Source organism: Vipera berus, assembly GCF_964194415.1.
Source record: "Vipera berus genome assembly, chromosome: 3".
Lineage (NCBI taxonomy): Eukaryota > Metazoa > Chordata > Lepidosauria > Squamata > Viperidae > Vipera > Vipera berus.
In genome coordinates, this window is record NC_138204.1 from 33,346,720 (window position 1) to 33,367,523 (window position 20,804).

Below are 20,804 nucleotides of genomic sequence, written 5' to 3' on the forward strand. Positions count from 1 at the left end.
TTGTCCCCAGGCTCCCTTGCAAACTGACAGCTCAGACAGCTGAAGAGGAAATTATTCTATTCAGATAATAATTGGACAAGATAGTTACATTTATGAATAATAGCAGTTTAATGCAGATGCCATTCTGGGTAAGTAACTGGTAGCAGGCATCTGGGGGAATCCATGAAAAATCTAATAATGGCGTCTCCAGAGTAAATTACTAACAAGTGGGTCATTTCTTGGGGTTTCATCATTATAACCTTGAAAAGGAGGAGTCTTCCAAAAGCCAACAGCTTTTCTCAGGTTGTTATGTTCTTGCATCTATTTGTCTTCTGTAACAGCAGGCTGAAATTCATTCTTTTAGTCTGGGCACTGCAGAGACAGCTTATGGGTAATTTCTCAACTGATGTGAGTAACCTAACCTAAAACTTGTTAGTGAAAATTTTATTTGCTCGCCTTAACCGAATGGGCGAAGAAAATCTCTGCTCACGGAAGTTGCTTCTTCTCTGGTTTTGTGCTTACATCAAAATCCAGGAGACAAAACCTATTCTTTCAATTTGCCCACCTCTTTACAACTCATTAGCAACTTTGGACAACTTCTATATGAACTACAATGCAATTTTATCTATCAGGAAAGCCTCATGTTGAGGTGGATGGGTGGAAGGAATTAGACTAGGAATGTCTACTTTTGATATTACAGTTGTTCTTCTAAATTTTATTATCTGTTGCTTTATTGATATTTTAAGTCATGTTTTATAGTATCTATATTATTCCTTGCAGTTTTCTTATGCAATTATCCTGTTTGTTTTATCTTTGATGTTATATCTTTAATTTTTGAAAATATTCCAGTTGATGCAATAGAATAGCTTTTTAATGTTCACAAATCAGGCAAGCGGACAGGGAGGCAGGTGGGATAGCCACCTCTCAAGTAAATGTCAGGGCTTCTAGATTCAATGGCTAAAACACTGACAACGCTAAGCATCTGCAGAAGCATTGCACATAATGACTGCTTTTGTAGTAACAACCAAAGTTTTTTAAAAAAATATCTTCAAAATAACCAAGGAACACAGCTTTATGCATATTGAAATATACTGTATAATTCATATGTACATATATTTTAATATACTAGATGTACATTGATGACAATGACATGCTGTTTCTTGCCCCAAAGCCTAGGAAAGTAAACCACATGCTGAGATAACCATATAACAGCCTTTCTCAGTTTACTGTGTTTCCTGTCTAATAATATTACAACTTCCGGTTTGATAGTATATCTCAAGGCAGTCAGCTTGGCTGGGACAAACAATTAATTCCACATCCACTATTCAAGACTACTGTGGAAAAGAGGATTTCTCTTGCATCTCCTATTATGTTAATCTAAACCAGGGGTCTTCAACTTGGCCCTTTTATGACTTCTGGACTTCAACTCCTACAAATTCTGGGAGTTGAAGTCCACAAGTCATAAAAGGGCCAAGTTTGAAGACCCCTGATCTAAACAATCCCCTCTGTGTACATATACTGTACTAAATGTTCTCTCTTTTAACTTCAAGTTACTTTTTCCAGTCTCTGGCTTTACTAGTTTATTTTACCAACAATTTTGTTCACCAGTTTTCTCAACAGAAAAGATTATTTTAAAAAGAGGAGCATTTAAGCCTACTCTGTGGCTAACCAAAGAATCCTGGTTGCATTCCTTTTTATAGCAGAAGTTTCAGATTTGTTCTGAATCTTGTTCTGAACAAGAGCAATACAATTAGGGATTTGACAGCAGACAACCAAGGCTTATTAGAACTCTTATATCCAGGATCCTCAAAATTATTCACACTGTTAAGACTCAGTTCATAAGTTCCATTTTTTATCTTTTATTAAAAGATTTTACAAAGATTTTAAAAACTACAAAAACATAGATGAATAGGAAAGGATTATAAAAGAGTAAATAAAAAATAAAGACTAACAAAAAAGCAAGAAAAAAGCTATCTAAAGAAGCATCTTTCAATCTTCTTTGCAGCAGTTACAAACACAGCAATTGCCATCTATATGTTGCTACATTACAATGGAGAAACTGTTTTTTATTTGATTAATTTGATATCTGGTGCTAAACATGTTTCTTGGATTCTAACCTGAGTGATAAGACTCTTGAGTTCAGTTCTCTCCATCTCCCAGGTGGCTTTGGCTTTGGCAAACTGTTGCTGCAGTTCATTCATGCCTCTCCTCTCTTCCCGTAGTTCTGTGCACAGCTCCTTCAAGATCACCTTCATATCTGACAAGGTCTTGGTATATTCATTGGGCTAAAAAAATTACAAAAACAAAAATATGAAGTTCTTATAGTAGAATGAAGAAAACATTACCAAACTATATCAGTTTCACAAAGAAAAGAAAGAATTTTGAAGGAGCAACATGCTAATGTTGAAAAGCAAGGTGGTATGATGTCTATGCCAGAGCTTTTCAACCAGTGGTACGGGTACCACCTGTGGTACATTGGCACCTGGCAGGTGGTACACAACCATCCTAGAAAAGTGGCAGTGAGAGAGAGGAATGAGCACCGCACAAGCCTAACCGAGAGATGGCTGGAGCTGCAAGGCTGTCAGGGCTCAGTGGAAGCCCCAGGATCAGTGCCAGGCTCCAGCTGGAGCTCACTGCTGATCATGGTGCTTCTGCTGAGCCCAGAAGAAGCGCCGATCAGCTGGAATGTTGCAGCATCTCCAGGGTCTTATGATTTACATTCAGATGCTTGGCAACTGATTCATATTTATGACGGTCACAGTGTCCCAGGGTCATGTGAAGTGACCAAAACCTGCTGCAACCACCCAACAGATGGGGGGAATAAAAACCAACCCCCCATCCCACCCCCGCTGTCAATCCTCAACAGAAATTCTCACAACAGTGAAAACCTCGGACAGGAGGAAGAGCACCGCTGGGCGGGCAGGCAGGTGTCTTGCTCGGCTGTGGCTTGGGGGGCATTTTTTTCAGTGCCATTGTAACTTCGAACAGTCAGTAAGTGAACTGTTGTAAGTCGAGAACTACCTGTACTTCATCCCTTTTTTCTTTTTTCTTTTTTTTTGGTCATCAAGTTTTTGACACCTTGATAGGCGACTGGTGGTACTCGGAAGTTGCCATATCCTAAAAGTGGTACAATGGGTGAAAAGGTTGAAAAGCCCTGGTCTATGCTGTTGGACTAGGATTAAAGTGCCCAAAATTCAAATTTGCTTTGACTATATCATTCCCTCTCAACTAACCTACCTCAAAGGTTTATTATTCAGGGAAGGAGACACTTTTTACTATTATAAATTCTTTGAAGACAGGGTGGGCTACAGTGCTTTTTTTGTAAAAAAAAAAAAAAGGTGCCAGAACTCACACATGTTATACAACCTGCCTTGCCTAACCTACAAGGTTCCATCCAAAAAAGGTGCCAGAACTCTGTTCTGGGCGTTCTATGAGAAAAAAAGCCCTGGTGGGCTATAAACGTAAAAACAGTTTTTGAACATAGTAGGGAAAGCCTGCCCATCATACTTTATGCAATTATTTCATTTTTTGCTTCTGATTATCTTTATAGCAATCATAAGTATCAATAAAAATGTTTCTATGTTTACAAGAAAACAACTTTCTTTTTTTCCTATTATCTATTTCTTCTAATCATAAATTGCAAATTTGCTTTTTTTCTGTTTTACACAAAAAAATCTATAAGGGATTTCCCATCAATATAGATATTCACTCTCTAATTAAGGACATCAGGTTGGCCATCTCGGCATGTTCCATCATCTTCATCAACTGTTCCTCCATTGTGGGTAGGACTGAATCTTTCCACTTTTCTACATATAGGAATTTTGATGCAGTTATGTATAAAAAACAAATTTCTGTGACTTTGTTCCATCTGTTTGTTCATCAATCCCTAAAGAAAAGTCTCTGGTTTCAATTATATATTAATCTTTAAGATCCTCTAAATTAGTGTATGTATTTGTAACCAACTCAGATTACAGTGTTCAAAAATCATACATTATTTGTCTACATTAAATCTTTATAATAATTGTATGTAAGAAATCAATTGACTAGTATATCCATCTGCTACCAAATCTCCCCTTGATTTTATTTTACAGCCCCCTTGAAAGAATTCTAATATCTCATAATAAGTTAACCATTTGTGTTTACTTATCATTTCTCGTCTATAAAATGCTTCTTGTGTAGAAAGCCACAAAGGGGTTTTGGGCACCACCTAAGTTTGTATTTATATCATGATTTTTAAAATCTACATTAACCTTAGCTTTGTTATACCACAAATATCCATGCCACTCAAATCTCAGATCATGCCTTTCTAATTCCAAAGGCCTTCTATTTCTCAGCAATGCCCTCTGTTTCATCCAAACTAACCAACAAGATACAAAATATAATTTAAAATTAGGTAGATCCAATCCTTCTCTTTCCTTTGCATCTTCTAACAGCTTATGTTTAACTCATGGAATTTTTTTCCCTTGCCATAAAAATTTCAATGCTCATCATCAAACTCTTATTTTCTTATACAATCTGAAAACAATCACACTTAAATAACATGCGTTCCAATTTGTGAAAAGATGTTGTGTTTGTACTATATAGAGGCTGAGAAAGCTCATGGTCATTTAGAGGTTCACTAAAATATCCAATGTAACCAGAAGTGCCTAAAGATTTGCATGCAACTTTATATGGACCATCTATATTTTTATCTGGAAATGCCAAGACTGAAAATTGGACCATCAGAATGTCACAAGGGTGCTCTCTCTACTATCATATTGTTAACAACATCCCATGTAATTATTATATGTATTAATTTCCAGTTGTTTGAATCATATACACTATATGCACTGTCTCCTATGCATTTGGCTGTGAATCGAGATGTAGGAAAGATGAAATACATAAGACCACTCAAAGCATGTCATAAAAACAGATGTTTATGGTTATAATTTGTAGCTTATGAAATGGAGGTTTCTAACACAAAGGGCTTCCAAAAACACTTGAACTGAATCAAATGATGACACTCAGCTACAAAGTGCAAAAAAAGTATGAGAAGGCTAATTATCTGGAACTTGCCAGGCCTTTTTGTAACTTATAGAAATAGATGGGAATGGCACATTACATAAGATAATATGCATAGTGGATACAGTATCTCAGTTTTTCAGAGTTTTTCTGAGACCAATTCAAAACTAATCTGCCAGGCTAAGCTTTGAGTTTGTACATATACTTGGGTATTGAATGCATATTGTGAATGAAACTTTTGGTTCACAAAGAAAACAATGAAAGATAAAAACAAGCAGATTTATATATTCCTGAATCTCTGGAGCTTCACCGTGTCACTCCTCAGCTGCAACTTTTCTTTGCACAAATGCTTTTGCAGATTTTTTCATCATAATCTCAGATGGGATATGGCTGCTTTGATTATGGGCTAGGATACTTTGATAGCTGAATATTGATTACATCTGAATGGGTAAAGTCATCAGGAAAAGCATACAGTTTGTGGTGATATGAAAGTTTTGCATAGCTGCCATGAACAAAACTGTTGCGTCACTTCAGACAGCACATTTTTCAGTCAGTCAGCTCATACATTCAAATTCAACTAATTCAGAGATGTACCAAACAATAAGTGTTTTTAAGAGGGAATGTAAATGATCACAAATTCTATACAGAATGGATTCTTTATTCCATTGGTCTCCTATTCCATCTTACCATGTTCTGGGACCAAAGATCTCCTGTGTATGTCTTATTATCTGCTTGCTGCTGTGGGCTCAGTTCTTCTTCTTCAATCAGCAAATATAGTTCTTTCATGCTATTCACCTAAAAAGAGCAAACAGTGAGTAGGGGCCTATCATAACTAAATTGCCTGCTTTGTTGTCTGAAAAGAACCTGCTAGTACAGAGCCTACTGGACCCTTCAAGCAGAGGTGACAGGTTGAGAACTGTCAACAGATCAAGCCTGTACCTCAAAGTGGGATGCTACAATAAGCAGCAGCCACACAGAGATGTTTCATGCCATGTCATCACAGCTATGTTTGGTATCACCCTCTCTCTCATGTTTCTGTACCAGGCACCTTTCTAGACATTTCTGCCTGGAAAGAATCATCCTTTGGGACTTGACAGTACACTGGCATATAAAGAAGCTGTTGTTGCCAAGCCTGCCATTTTTCAGCTGCACACAAACTATGCATTCTATTTAAATTAGCATGAATATGTTGCTCTGATAATGATGAGAGACTGTTTTGTTCATCTAATGTGGCCTTGCGTCTCCTTATGTCCAGAGCCAAGACAATTCAATAAAACCTTATCAGTCAGGTAAAATAATTCCCTTTCCACCTAGTGTGGAAAGTAATATGGAGGCAGGCAAGAATGAGGCTAACAAGATTTCAAGGAAGGTAGAGATGCTACTACACAACTCTTCATATAATGTGCTTTCTCCACATTCGTGAAAAAGCCTCCCTGCAGATTCATTCCCATACCATAATTTAATGAAGTAAAAAATGCATATCTAAGTCTCCACATGCTTTTTATGTCACTTGTGATTGTTCTCCCTGCAGTAGAGTAGGAATAAGAACCCCTCCAAATGGTGAAGTGTCACATCTCTCCCTACTGGCTTTGTTGATGATCTAGAGTGAACTGTGGTTTTACAGTGTGTTAAAGATCATAAATACCCCATTTTCAGAACAGAGAGGAGGATAAATAGAACGTATGTTCTAGCCAAAGTTAATTTAAAATATGCATGAAGAATTTAAACAAAGCTGATTTAAGCCTTGCATCTCAATTGCTGACCTTCACCAAGATATACTATTGAGAAAATTATCTAATGCCAAAAGCTAGCTCAGGGGTAGGCAACCTTGGCTCTTTTATGACTCGTGGACTTCAACTCTCAGAATTCTTGAGCCAGTATGGCTGGCTCAGGAATTCTGGGATTTGAAGTCCACGAGTCATAAAAGAGCCAAGGTTGCCTACCCCTGAGCTAGATAATAACTCTTGCCTTCAAAGAGTGAATGATTTAAAAAAAGGTAAGAAGGAAGGAATAAAAGCCTTGGTGGAGCAGTGGGCTAATGCCTCCTTAAGTAACACCAGCTGCCTGCAATTAGTGCAGGTTCGCATCCCACCAGGCTCAAGGTTGACTCAGCCTTCCATCCTTCCAAGGTAGGTAAAATGAGGACCCAGATTGTTGGGGGCAATAAGCTGACTTTGTAATAATGCTGCTTGGGGGGGGGCGAAAGCCCTAATAAGCAGGCATATACATAGAATGAAGGCTACTGCTAAGCTTGTAAGCCGCCCTGAGTCTTCGGAGAAGGGCGGGATATAAATGGAATTAAAATTAAAAAAATTAAAATTAAAAAATTAAAAAAGGTCCATTCCCTGAATGTTTGACAGAGCCTAAACTATGATAGCACCCAACCTTGTCCCAAGATGATAAAAGATGTTAACAAAACAACAGAGTACACTCAAGGCAAATGTCACAGTTATCTCTGTTAATGTCAATTGAAGATTTTGATTACACAGATATAGAAGTTCATGGTCAAACATTACTATACCTCCAAGAAATCACTGCCTTCATTTTGCAAGGTTTTCCCCTGTCTCCAATGCTTCAAAAACCACTTGAGCTTCATAAAAAGAAGCAGGAAATTCTGTTTGAACTGTTGGGATTCTTGTACCAGAAGGTTCTTCTCCTGGCTCCAGAACTTCTGCTCCAATCTCCTCTGAAGGTTCAGGCTCTGCAGCTCAAATTCTCTTCTCAGGAGGGCCTTCTGGTGATCATCCTTTAACTGATGAAACATGGGAAGAAACTGAGAACATTACACAAAGGGTGTGTGTGTGTGTGTGTGCCAGCAAAGTCAGTTCACATTGAATCAAAGTAACCAAGAGTGCGGACAAGAAAAATCTAATGTATGGGAAGCATGAATATTTTCTTCTCCTTCACTAATGTTTTCTTTTTAAAAATATTTGAAATGCTTGGTATGGAAAACCAAAAAATGTTTAAAGCATATGGCAATAAAATACAGTGAGAGGAATTTCAACTATTAAAAATGTTCTGGGCAATGTTTTTCAGAATAAGGCTGGTTTGGGAGAAAGAAATAACCAAAGCTTTCAGACATCAGTCCAACTTTGTTTGGAAGTATCTAGGGTTCATTCCACAAATTCTAGTTAACACCTGAGAATCATCAAATATTTATCAAGTAGAAAAGTATCACTGTACACTTGCCATCGCCTGATTCATGGCAATACATTTCCAACATCCAGAGATACCAAATAAAAACATTTACTTATTTGTTGGCAACCAGAGGGAGCAGAACAGAATTATTTTGTGCTTGCATCCAACTGCAAAATGGTTGAAGCAGCATAAGGAATAAGCTTGCACCAGTCTCTCTGATAAGTTGCTGCAAGCTCTTCTTGGATCCCAGAAGATGACTCCAAACAAATACCACTAACCTGGCAGATTTTTTGTGTGAAGTTCTCTGCTTCTTCTTTCCTTAGCTGCCTTTCTTGGGAAAGTTGTTCTTGTAGGCCCCTCAAACTCTCATTAGCTTCAGAAAGAACTAGTTGCAGTTCCTTGATCTGCAAGGACAATATAACAGCCAATACTGTAATCAGAGTGTCAATGTTTGCATTGATGTGTCTTTTTAATCGGAACCATGACACAGAGGAGGTATCGTGACAAACCCCCAATAACTCTATGCTATTTGGGAGAAGATGCCCAAAAAAGCTGTTTATGATACAGAGGGAGCGACATTTGTCATTTTACGTATCTTTGTGCACAAATCTAAGACTTGTCCTTTGCAGTGAGGTATCTTTATGTGCTTTAATATAACAATTACTATATATAAGAACTCTAGAAAGTAACATAAAAGGAAGAATCTGGAAAAATTGTCAGCAATGGCCCCATGTACTCAGTTTATTGCATATTCTAAACCTGCAATTGAAAACTTTCAAATTGTAATTTTGCACAAGAAGTCAGCAAATCTTCCTTCAAATCCTTTCTATTTTATACTTCAGTTTGCCTCACTAGGGTGCTCTCCCAATGTATTATGCTGGCTGAAACATCATGATCTGCAGCCAACACAGTGCTGTAACCCATCAAGCAGGATGAACACCAGAGTGAACCATTTTTTTATTATCTATGTATTCAGCTTAACATACTGCTGATTACTGAGATCTCTGACATGTAAATATCTACATATTCCAATTTGGCTCTTCCCAAAGATTTAGCAGAACTGAAAATGGAAAGGTGGATGAATGAGAACTTTGCCTTTATTTTTTTTCCTCTCTTATATATAATTAAGTAATACTTTTCCAGCCAAGTAACTCTTCCCAGAGTCCCCAGCCAGCCATCCTCTCTTCCTTTAGGAACATCAGCACATACCTCAGACACGTAAGAATCCTTCTCTTCTCGTTGGTATGACTTGTAGCTCCGGTCATGTCCCATGTTGGCTTCTGAATTGATGGTGGCAGTGTTGCTGCTGCTGCTGGGGCTGCGATATAGATCAGAGGGCCTGCTCTCCCCGACATCCCAGTCTGGGGCCTCCCTAAAGTCAGACTGCTGCATGCATGGGCAAGTTAATGAGAACAAACCAAAAGAATAGAAAAGAAAAGAAAAGAAAGAACAAAAACAAAACAAATGGGTCTCAGGAACAATAAAGAGAGCTACAAGACAACAAAAAGGATGACGAGGAAGAGGAGCTTCGCTACTGTGGCAGAAGATAAAGTGGAAAATAAAAGGAGACACAAAATGAGCAGACACGTGGGCTGGATTGTTTGGGGAGGGGGGAAAGAGAGAGAGAGAGAGGGAAAAAATGTGCAAACACCAGTTATGGTGCCATGCAGTGCTAGGGGTGAGGGTGTGGCTAGCTGGAATAACAGAGGGGGCCAGCGCATGCACAAAAATAGAACTCTGAAATTTTGGAGGGTGCTTCAGGAGGTTGCAATTCAGCCATTCTCCCAAACCATTTCCCACAAGAGCCAAGGCATTTCGTATCCAGCTTGGGTCACTACATTTTCTCTTGCTACATCAGGGTCCGGTCTACAAGACTGAATATTCCTAAGTAGGTTATTATCTTAGCCAAGACAAACACAAAGTTTGTCTCCAGAGGTGCAGTTTCAAGCATACTTTCATCTCTCCATTCTAAACAGGGAAAGTGCACGCATTTGACAAACTCAAATTATATTTACCGTATGGCAAAGGTATCGCAGTCGACCTCTCCAAAATTACTATGTCAAACAAAAACCTTGGAAGCTAATGTTTTCTCTTACTGAACTGACTTTGGAAAATTACTTTAAAATGGGTACTATGTCAGGGCAAATCTATCAATATGTGGAAGTGATTTGAAAAGGTCTTGATTATCTTGTAATATAGTCCCCTTCTGGCAGGGCAATGATTTGATTTTTCTGCCCTACATATGAAATAGATTTGGGTTGCGGTTACAATATATTATGCATTTGTCTAGGCAAACTCCTGTCCCATGCACACTCTGCTAAACCAGAGTCCTATCTTGTTAGTGGCCTCAGTTCCATGCAGTGAACTAGTTGTTAGTTTGTCATTTCACTCTGAGAAAGTAGAAAAAGGAAGTTACATTAACAGGGTCAGGTTCTGATTGGTTAAGGCAAGAAAAACAGTACTGTACAGCAAATAAAGCAATAATAACTGCAAGGGAGTCACTGTCAACAACTCAGAGAAACCCTCACCTGGAATTCAGCACCATGACTTTTTCGTAGAGCTTCTTTGGTGGAATCCTGCGAGCTGGAACCTGGTAGGGAATCCTGCTGATCTTTCAAGCAGCCACCAATACCGTCCACTTTTTTCATAAAGGTATTTAGCTCCTGTTGCAGGACTCCAAGCCGCATCAATATAGCATTGATCAGCTTGGAGTCCGTAGTATTCTCATTGTCCATTGCCTCACTCAAAACTAGCTGTGCACAGTCGTTGTCCATGCAAAGTCTGAGGCTAGAGGTAAAGCCATTGGCATCAGAAATCAGGACATCAATAGCTTTGCTGACAAGAGCAGCCTGATCTCTGATGTCAAGGAGGGTCTCAAAGTCTTTACATTTGGATAGCTGGTTGGGGCTGCTTTCATGAGCTTTGCTGAAGCCATTGCTAGGTACTTTCTCCTTTGCATCATTTTCTCCCCCAATAGGAATTTCTTTCCAAAGCGAGGTTGGGATGCACAAGGCAGAATCACCAGCCTCAGCATCTGTCTCCAGCATGGGTCGGGTGGTATGGCAAGAGGCAAGGTCACAACGTTGCAAGTTGGAGAGTAGCACTCGGTTCTCATACTGTAGCTTCTTAACTTTGCCACTAAGCTCACTGATTTGGGCCTTGGCAGTGACCAGTTCTTCTTGAGAAGTCTCGCTAATCACTGAACAGCTGTCCTCAGATAAAGTAATATCCAGATCATGATCTGACTTGTACTTATTGAGCTCATTCATGAGGAGCTTATTCTGTTCCTCCAGCTCCATCAATGAACGTCTCAACAGGTCTGCCTCTTCTTCCACAAACTGCAAGTGCCGCTTGAGTTCTGTCACACTCTCCCCAGAATCTCCATTGTTCACCATGGAGAATGCCAACTGGATATCTTGTCCCAAAAGGTCTTTATCTCCCTGCCCCTTCATGTCATCCATCTCTGCCCTCAGTCCTCGATTTTCAACCTCAAGCTCTACTATTCTGCGGCTCAGAATATTGGCTTCTTCTTCAACAAGTTTCAAATGGACCTTTAGTTCAGCTTCTCTGGAGTGAGGTGAGTCAGCCAGCTCTTCTATGGAGAGAGAGCTTTCCAGGTCCCCATACAAGGACTGGTATTTTGTCAGCTCATCCTTCATACTGTCATTATCTTTGGCTAACTTAGTTAGTTTTTTACACATTAGAGCAGATTCCTCCTTAGCAAAATGCAATTGACATTTGAGATCTGCATTGTCTTCCTAGGATCAAAAAAATAAATAAATGATGCAAGCATTACCAAAAGAAAATAGTACTTTTAACAAATCACTGTATATTAGAAAGACTATTGATCTTTCATGTCAATAAGATTAACATTGGCATACTATAATTGATTACATTTATATTGATATTATACTGAGAAGACAAAGTTGGGGTTGGTGCTGGAGAACTTGAAGTTTTCATATAACCTAAACGAGATCAGTTCCTCTTGGATAACATTTTCATTTTCCCTTGAGGAACATTATCTCATTAAAAGTGACCGTTAGACCGTTATAAAATTAGTTCATTTCCTGCCTACATAACTCATGGAATAAAAGCTCTAAGAAAACCCTCAGAAGAAAAGAATGTCTCCAGTAAGCACTCAAACCTTCTTTCCAGATGTCCAATACACTATGAGCATTCAGCTACAACTGACAACTTAATGTCGCATCAGCCAGAATTGAAAAAAAGCAACTATTCTTCAATTCTTAAAATGTACTGCATTGTTGCATTATCATTACAAAAATTCTATTGCACCAGATTGAAATATAGCATAAATTGGGGGAGGGGGGAATAGAAATTCACTAAAGATCAATTCACTTTTATTCTTTGAGGCAAGCCAGTAGTTATGTTTCCTTGGAATTATGAGCATATCCTACAAACTATGTTCAATAAATGTCTCCATGTCAGATCTTTGCTTCTGGGTCCTGATTGTTCAAATGCTGGATATCTCTTTAAAAAGTTCAAATATCAAGAGACTTCAGCAAAAAGACACAAAGCTACTTTCCTCAGTTTGTTGTTATTCATTTATTTATTTGACTTTATTAGCTACCAATTCCAATGGAGTCTTTAATACTGAAATGAAACACAGAGCTACCTTTAGGAATTAGGCTAATGTAATGGCTCAGTGGGTTAGGACGCTGAGCTTGTCGATCAGATGGTCAGCAGTTTGGCGGGTCGAATCCCAAGTGCCGCATAACAGAGTGAGCACCTGTTACTCGTCCCAGCTTCTGCCAACCTAGCAGTTCGAAAGCACGTAAAAATGCAAGTAGAAAAATAGGGACCACTACGGTGGGAAGGTAACAGCTTTCCGTGTGCCTTTGGCATCTAGTCATGCCGGCCACATGACCACGGAGACGTCCTCGGACAAGTGCTGGCTCTTTGGCTTTGAAACGGAGATGAGCACCGGCCCCTAGAGTTGGAAACGACTAGCACGCATATGCAGGGGAACCTTTACCTTTACCTTAATGGATTTAAACAGGGGAATTAGGTTTTTTTTTTCCCACTGGGGAGATACAGTTTGATATTTTTCATGTCTGACCTCTGGGGAGCATAATTGATACTCTGATGACATAACATCAACTGGGAAGAGATCTGAAGTTATTTTTCCCCATCAATTTTGGGGGTTTGGATTGTTAAAATATAACATAGATGTTAACATACTCCTTGCTAAGAAAACTACATGAATGTGTCAAATTTAAATGGTGTGATCTTTGGGAGCTACATCATATGAAACTTCCAAATATTGTTCAAGGGAAGCCCCATGTAGAGCACATGGCAGTAATCAGTCTGGAGGTGACTAGAACATAAGTGACTATAAGCAGGGACTACCAATCCAGGAACAGGCACAATCAGCATACAAAACAAAGCTATGCAAAGGCCCTCCTAGCCATAGCTGCCCCCTGCTCATGGGACAAGAGTCATAAATCTAGGAGGACTTGTGCACTGGGTCTGCTTGAGGTCATGCAACATCCAGCACCAAAGATTGTGTAGTCCTGGAATCAGCAGGTTCCCAAACACAAAGCTAGTTAATCTTGTGAGAGTTCAGCTGAAACTGTTTTTCCTATCCAGACATTTACAGCCTCCAGGCACTAAACTAAGATGTTCATGACCTTGTTTAATTCACCAGAGTTAGAAATATATAATTGGCCACCATCAGCATACTAATGACACCTTACCCCCATGTGATGACCTCATGTAGATGTTGAAAAGGAGAAGAGAAACCACTGATCACTGTGGCACCACACACTGGCTGCAGATGAAACCTCTCCTCTCCTTCCCAATTATTACTGACTATAATTGATCCTAAAGGAAGGAAGTAAACCAGTACAATATCATGTCACCTACCCCCAAACCCTCTGAGCTAATCCAGAAGGGTACCATGATCAATGGCATCAAAAGCCACCAAGAGGTCAAGTAGGATGAGGTTCGATGCACTACCCCATCCCACCCATGCCAGAATTCATCTAAAGGTACAGCCAGTGCTATTTCTGTCCCATATCCCAATCTGAGTCCCAACTGAAAAGGGTCCAGATAATCTGCCATGATAAATTGTGGTCACATTCGTGTAGTTGGCTTGGTAGCAATATGGAAATGGTTGGCTACTGCCTTCTTCCAGGACACTTTTTTCTACTTTTTCTAGCTGCCACACCATAACTTTCCAGGATCTCAGAGCCATCCTGTTTGGTTTTATAGATCAGCAGGGATGGCTATGTGCACCAAATCATGCTGAAAATCATGCAACTGACACTTCAATCTCCATACAGTAAGTTTAGATAATAATGGATTTAGCTTGGGGCATAAATCACTAGCTGACTTCAGCTGTGCTCAATAAGCATACTCAGTTCCTCTATAAAAGTAACACATAATCTTCTGAATATGCATCTCAACTTGAAATATGCTATAATAGGACATTTGGAAACTCTTATCAAGGTTATTAAAAATCAAAAACATGGCAGTATGCAAAATCAGGCTTCAATCTTACTTGAGCTTGAAGTAAAACTTGTTTGGGAATATATTATTTCTTTCTTTTGACAGCATTGTTTATTTATTCAAAGCTTATATTATTCTAGATAATCATATAACCCATGGTAACTTACATTTTAAAAAAATCCCAAACAATAGTGAGCTTATACCATAGAATCTATGGGGGACAAAAAAGTACAATAAATTAAGCTGTGAAGGACAGTACCTCTATAAAGCATTACAGTGGCAAGAAGGTGACAAGCAACGGGGAGAAAGCAGAACTATTTAACTCGTTTTTTGCATCTGTCTTTACACAAAGGGAAAAAACAGTTCAACCTACCAAAACCAGTGCCATAATAAGCAGAACAGAAACGCAAGTTAAGATAGGCAAGAAAATGGTAAGTGAGCACCTGTCCAGCCTAGATGAGTTCAAATCACCAGGACCAGATGGATTACACCCCAAGGTTCTCAAGGAACTGGCAGACGTGATCTCAGAACCGCTGAACTATATTTTTCAAAGATCCTGGAGCACTGGGGAACTACCAGAGGACTGGAAGAGAGCTGATGTAGTTCCCATATTCAAAAAAGGGAAAAAATAGATCCAGGAAACTACAGACCTATCAGCCTGACCTCAATACCTGGGAAGATTCTGGAAAAGATAATCAAACAACAAATCAGCGAACACCTTGATGCGAACAAAGTTATCACTAAAAGCCAACATGGGTTTGTCAAAAACAGATCATGCCAGACAAATCTTATTGCATTCTTTGACCAAGTGACAAAACTAGTGGACCAGAGGAATGCTGTAGATAATTTACTTGGACTTCAGTAAGGCATTTGATAAAGTAGATCACAACCTACTACTTGATAAGATAGAAAAATGTAGGTTAGATAGCATCACCACCAGATGGATTCGTAGCTGGCTAACAGGCCATACTCAGCGCGTGGTCCTCAATGGAACTGCATCTACATGGAAGGAAGTGTGTAGTGGGGTGCCCCAGGGCTCTGTTCTGGGCCCAGTGCTCTTCAACATCTTCATCAATGATTTGGATGAGGGGATAGATGGGGAACTCATCAAATTTGCAGACGACACCAAGCTGGCAGAAATAGCCAATACTCCAGAAGATAGGCTTAAGATACAGGAGGATCTGGACAGACTCGAACACTGGGCACTATCTAACAAAATGAAATTCAATTGTGAAAAAAGTAAGGTTCTACATTTAGGCAGGAAAAGTCAAATGCACAGGTATAGTATAGGTGGTACCTTGCTCAATAGTAGTAACTGTGAGAGAGATCTTGGAGTCCTAGTGGACAATCACTTAAATATGAGCCAGCAGTGTACTGCAGCTGCCAAAAAAGCCAACACAGTGCTAGGCTGCATTAACAGAGGGATAGAATCAAGATCACGTGAAGAAAGAGTACAGAGAAGAGCAACAAAGATGATTGGGGGACTGGAGGCTAAAACATATAGGGAACGGTTGCTGGAATTGGGTATGTGTAGTTTAATGAAGAGAAGGGTGAGGGGTGACATGATAGCAGTGTTCCAATATCTCAGGGGCTGCCACAAAGAAGAGGGAGTCAACCTATTCTCCAAAGCACCTGAAAGCAGGACAAGAAGCAATGGATGGAAACTAGTCAAGGAGAGAAGCAACCTAGAACTAAGGAGAAACTTCCTGACAGTTAGAACAACTAACCAGTGGAACAACCTGCCTCCAGAAGTGGTGAATGCTCCAACACTGGAAGTTTTTAAGAAGAGACTGGACAGCCATTTGTCTGAAATGGTATAGGGTTTCCTGCCTGAGCAGGGGGTTGGACTACATGACCTCCAAGGTACCTTCCAACTTCTTCTTCTTCTTCTTCTTCTTCTTCTTCTTCTTCTTCTTCTTCTTCTTCTTCTTATTATTATTATTATTATTATTATTATTATTATTATTATTATTATTATTATTATTATTATTATTATTATTATTATTATTATTATTATTATTATTATTATTTCTACATAATCATTCTATAGATATTCAAAAGTTCAATCCCTTGATCCCCAATTATGACTTTATTTCATTTAACATTCAATAGACCAACAATATAAACTGACAGAGCGAGAACACTGGGAATGCAAAACAAAATTCTAGTCTCGTTAGCAGAATATTGGTAACTGAAGAGCAATATAGTTTGTTCTAAAGCTATTGCTATCCCAGTCTATTCCAGCCTGCAAACAATTTCACATCTGTCCTTTCAGGTTCTCTGGTCAACACATGGTTATAATGCAAAATTACATAGCTGCCCTAAATCATGAAGATATCCCAGTTTCAACAGAAACATCTATGTTTTCCCAGCTATTGATCAAATAAAGGATTGCAACCAGAATAGAACATCAATTCCGGCCTCAGGGAGAGTATAAACTCAATTTAAAAATTAGTCCACTCAATGCAATGGACTGGAATCTGTTTTCTCTCTCTCTCTCTCCCTCTCTCTCCCTCTCTCTTTTGTCTGCCATCAAGCTATCTCCTTTGCATCACTGCATCTTTCTGGTGATACAATTGTTCATGGAGGATTTGAACAATATATTCCTAATATTACAGACCTATTTGGGGTCTGTCAATGCCATGCAGAGCATGTAAACATTAACACTAAGAGCATCAAACCATTCTATTAAAAGATGTGGTTGGCCTGCTTTTAAATAGCATTGAAACAAAAGTAAAAGTATTATTGCCCCATAGTTGCAACATAAGCTTTGTTCCTTTGCAACCTAGTACCAGCTGTATCAACAACATATAGGTGATAGACTTGTCACTCATTAGCAAGTGAAAATTATTTACAGGGCATGTTGCAGTTGATAAATAGTGCATGTCGAAGCAGATGGTCATGTTAGGGCATTAGTAAATATACATCTGTGCCTATATTATACAAGAGCCCTATAACATACACTTTTTGGTTTGGCAACGACTGCTAAGTTGGCATTTAATGGAATTTCCACTCCAAATATTTGTTGCATTAAGTCAACAAATTTCCTAGACTCTGCTTATCAGAGGGGAGATTTACTTGAAATGCCAGTGATTAAAAACGGGACCTTTCTGCGTGCAAAATATGTTACTTTGTCATTGAAATGCAAGATGAAGATGAAAAAAAGTATATTAGAATGACATCCTAAAATACAAACAAAAAAAGCAATTTGATTTTTTTGAAAAGATAAAGAATTTGAAGTTAAGCATTCACTGGAAATTCTTTTGCAATAGCATATCAATTGTTGAAATTGTTGTACCTGGACAGATGATTTCTTGTCTGTCTTCCCTAGAGAACGTGATCCCCTTTTCTTTAAAGAATTCTGAAATAGAAGAGAGAATTTTTTTATAAAAATGGCAGCTATACAATGCTAACATCCAGCAATCATCTAACCAGTTTTTTCCTGTGACAATGTATATTAGCCCTGATCACTAATGTCCATATCTTCCAGTGAGCTTCATAGAGCTGAGTTTAATTTCCTCCATGTTTTCAAAAAAAATATTTTCCCATGAAATCAGTGCATTAACAATACACATCAGCGAGACTGACAAAATTCCTCATATTTGGAGAGAACTGAAGTAAAAAGGCAGAGGTGGAACTGAAGTTTTTCTTTGTATCTTGCTGGCTGGGGAATTCTGGGAGTTGAAGTTCATATATCTTAAAGTTGCCGAAGCTGAGAAACACTGGTTTGCCTGTTTATCAGCTAGGCTTGTATTTCACCCTTCATCAAGAGCTCAAGGCAGCTTACATCAAGATCACAGCAATAGCAATAGCATTTAGACTTATATACTGCCCTACTGTGCTTTACAGCACTCTCTGGGCAGTTTACAATGTAATCATTATATCCAGTGGTGGGATCCAGCCAGTTCACACCAGTTCGGTAGAACCGGTAGCTAATTTTTTGTTGCCCAGGCCCAGAATGGACTTCTGGAAGCAGCATCCACACAGAGAACTGGTTGTTCACATATTTGAATCCCACCACTAATTATATCCGTATTGCTCCCAACTATCTGGGTCCTCATTTTACTGATCTTGGAAAAATGGGAGGCTAAGTCAACCTTGAGACCAGTCAAGATCAAACTCCTGTCTGTGGGCAGTTTGCCTTCAATACTGCACTTAACCACTGCATCACAGGGCTCCTTATTATCCCCACAATTACAACTGCATGAGGTAGGTTGAGACAGAATAACTGGCCCAAACCACTCCAGGGAATTCATACACATTGAGAATGGACTAGAACCTGAGTCTCCTTGCTGTCTGTCCAATCCCTTAAGTCATGCTGGCTCTATACCTCTCCCTATTATTATCAGATAGGATTTAATACAAAACCTATTTTAGAAAATGTAGTATGCGAAGTAGGAAACAAGTTTTGTGTGAGTGACATAATGCAGGAAAAGCAAAATTATGATCACTAGCACTGCATATTAACTCAGGGAGAGGAAATTCACCAATAGTAATTAAAATTCTTAAGGAAATCTCTCTGTTCTAGATTGGCTCAGTTCCTGCAAAGTAGCAAAACAGCAATGTTTTTCACTTGGTTGACAAAGGAGAAAAATAGCAACCACCTACTATAAGAATTTATAAACCTATATAGTTAAGGGGCATAACTGACACTTAATGAGAGTAATGGAAATGCAACCTGCATTTATATTAATAGTAAACAGAAGCTTTGTGGTAATAGTATGAAATCACTAATATATTAGAGGCTAGCATTTTTGTTATAAAGATTTGGAATTTTTTGTAGCTTCTTCACTGAGGGATGTGCATTATTTTTTCTCTTTTCATTAATGCAAAAGATTAAAAGATTTCTAAAGTAAAATGATGCTTATGGTATAGGAGTCGTTGGTTGTCAAGAAAATTCAGTCTAATTCACAGCATCCATAATAGTTTACTATGATTAACCAGTTAATTATGAATAAATAGGAGTAATTATTGCCATTCCACCAGAACTATGCTGTTGCAAAGTACCTATAAAAATTCCAGCAGAGTATAGGACTAATCCTGGAAGAATTAAGCATTGAAGCCATCAGATTAAAACAGTTACATTTATATTTTAATACACAGTCATGAAAGCTAGTATTATCCAAAACCAAGCAAGCAACAAAGGACTCTTTGCAAACACACACACACACACACACACAGAGAGAGAGAGAGAGAGAGAGAGAGAGAGAGAGAGAGAGAGAGAGAGAGAGAGAGAGAGAGAGAGAGAGAGAGAGAGAGAGAGAGAGAGAGAGAGTCACTAGCCCAAAGTCACCAATGAACTCTATGGTCAAATGACGCTGGAACATAAGTCTCCCCAATTCCAATATTCAGTTATATTTCATTAATTTATAAGTAATGCTAACTAAAAAAACAATATAAATTTCCTTTAAAAATAAATTGCCAACATACAGCTTTAATGGCCAATTAAACTTCCAATAGTGAACGTAATGTTCATATAGTGGTTCTCGCTTAATGAGAACGTTATGCAGTATGATCACATGCTCATGTAATGGCTGTTAACAAGATAAATGATAGCTAAGGGAGTATATTAATGACTATAAGCCATGACAGTTAAGAATGTCATTTCCAGAGCAAGATGATAACTAAGTAAATACAGAATCCTGTTGAATTTATACAAATTCATCACCAAGATTTCAACAAGACAATAAGAATACATAATTTAAAATTAATTGACAAATCTCCTTTTCTTGGTACACAACTTCCTCCTCAACAGCTTCATATATTGCCTTGCTGTCAACAGATGCCCCACTGAACTGACGAACAATTCAGTCCAGGGGAGCTTACATTTGTCTTGGCATATACAGAGCAGGTTTAAACCCAACTCAATCAGGGATTAAGTAGACTGAAATAAATACACCACGGTCACTAAGTCTCTTCATTCCTCCTAAAATAAGAAATTCATATCAGATGCTACAATGCATCTGGTACACGTAGGCCTCAGCTGATTATCACAATTCAGCCCAAAATTTCCTTTGCTAAGCAAGACAGTTGTTAAGTGAGTTTTGTCCTATTTTACAACCTACCTTGCCACTTGTTAAGTGAATCCACTGCAGTTGTTAAGTTAGTAACGTGGTTGTTAAGTGAATCTGGCTTCATCATTGACTGTGCTTGTCAGAAGATCGTAAAAGGTGATCACTAGACCCTGGGACACTGCAACTGTCATAAATAGAAGCTAG

At 38.7% G+C, this 20,804-nt stretch overlaps 1 protein-coding gene across 2 annotated transcripts in view; it reads right to left on the reverse strand.

The window, feature by feature from the left end:
• MTCL2 (microtubule crosslinking factor 2) overlaps positions 1–20,804 on the reverse strand; it is a 57,376-nt gene that overhangs the window by 9,589 nt on the left and 26,983 nt on the right. For both annotated transcript variants that reach the window (XM_081322866.1, XM_081322867.1), the window contains 7 exons: positions 17,885–17,947; positions 10,647–11,876; positions 9,328–9,504; positions 8,397–8,522; positions 7,502–7,732; positions 5,668–5,775; positions 2,097–2,264 (listed from right to left, as the gene is read on the reverse strand). In XM_081322866.1, the coding sequence (XP_081178992.1) occupies positions 2,097–2,264; positions 5,668–5,775; positions 7,502–7,732; positions 8,397–8,522; positions 9,328–9,504; positions 10,647–11,876; positions 17,885–17,947 (2,103 nt within the window). The remainder of the gene's footprint in view (positions 1–2,096; positions 2,265–5,667; positions 5,776–7,501; positions 7,733–8,396; positions 8,523–9,327; positions 9,505–10,646; positions 11,877–17,884; positions 17,948–20,804) is intronic.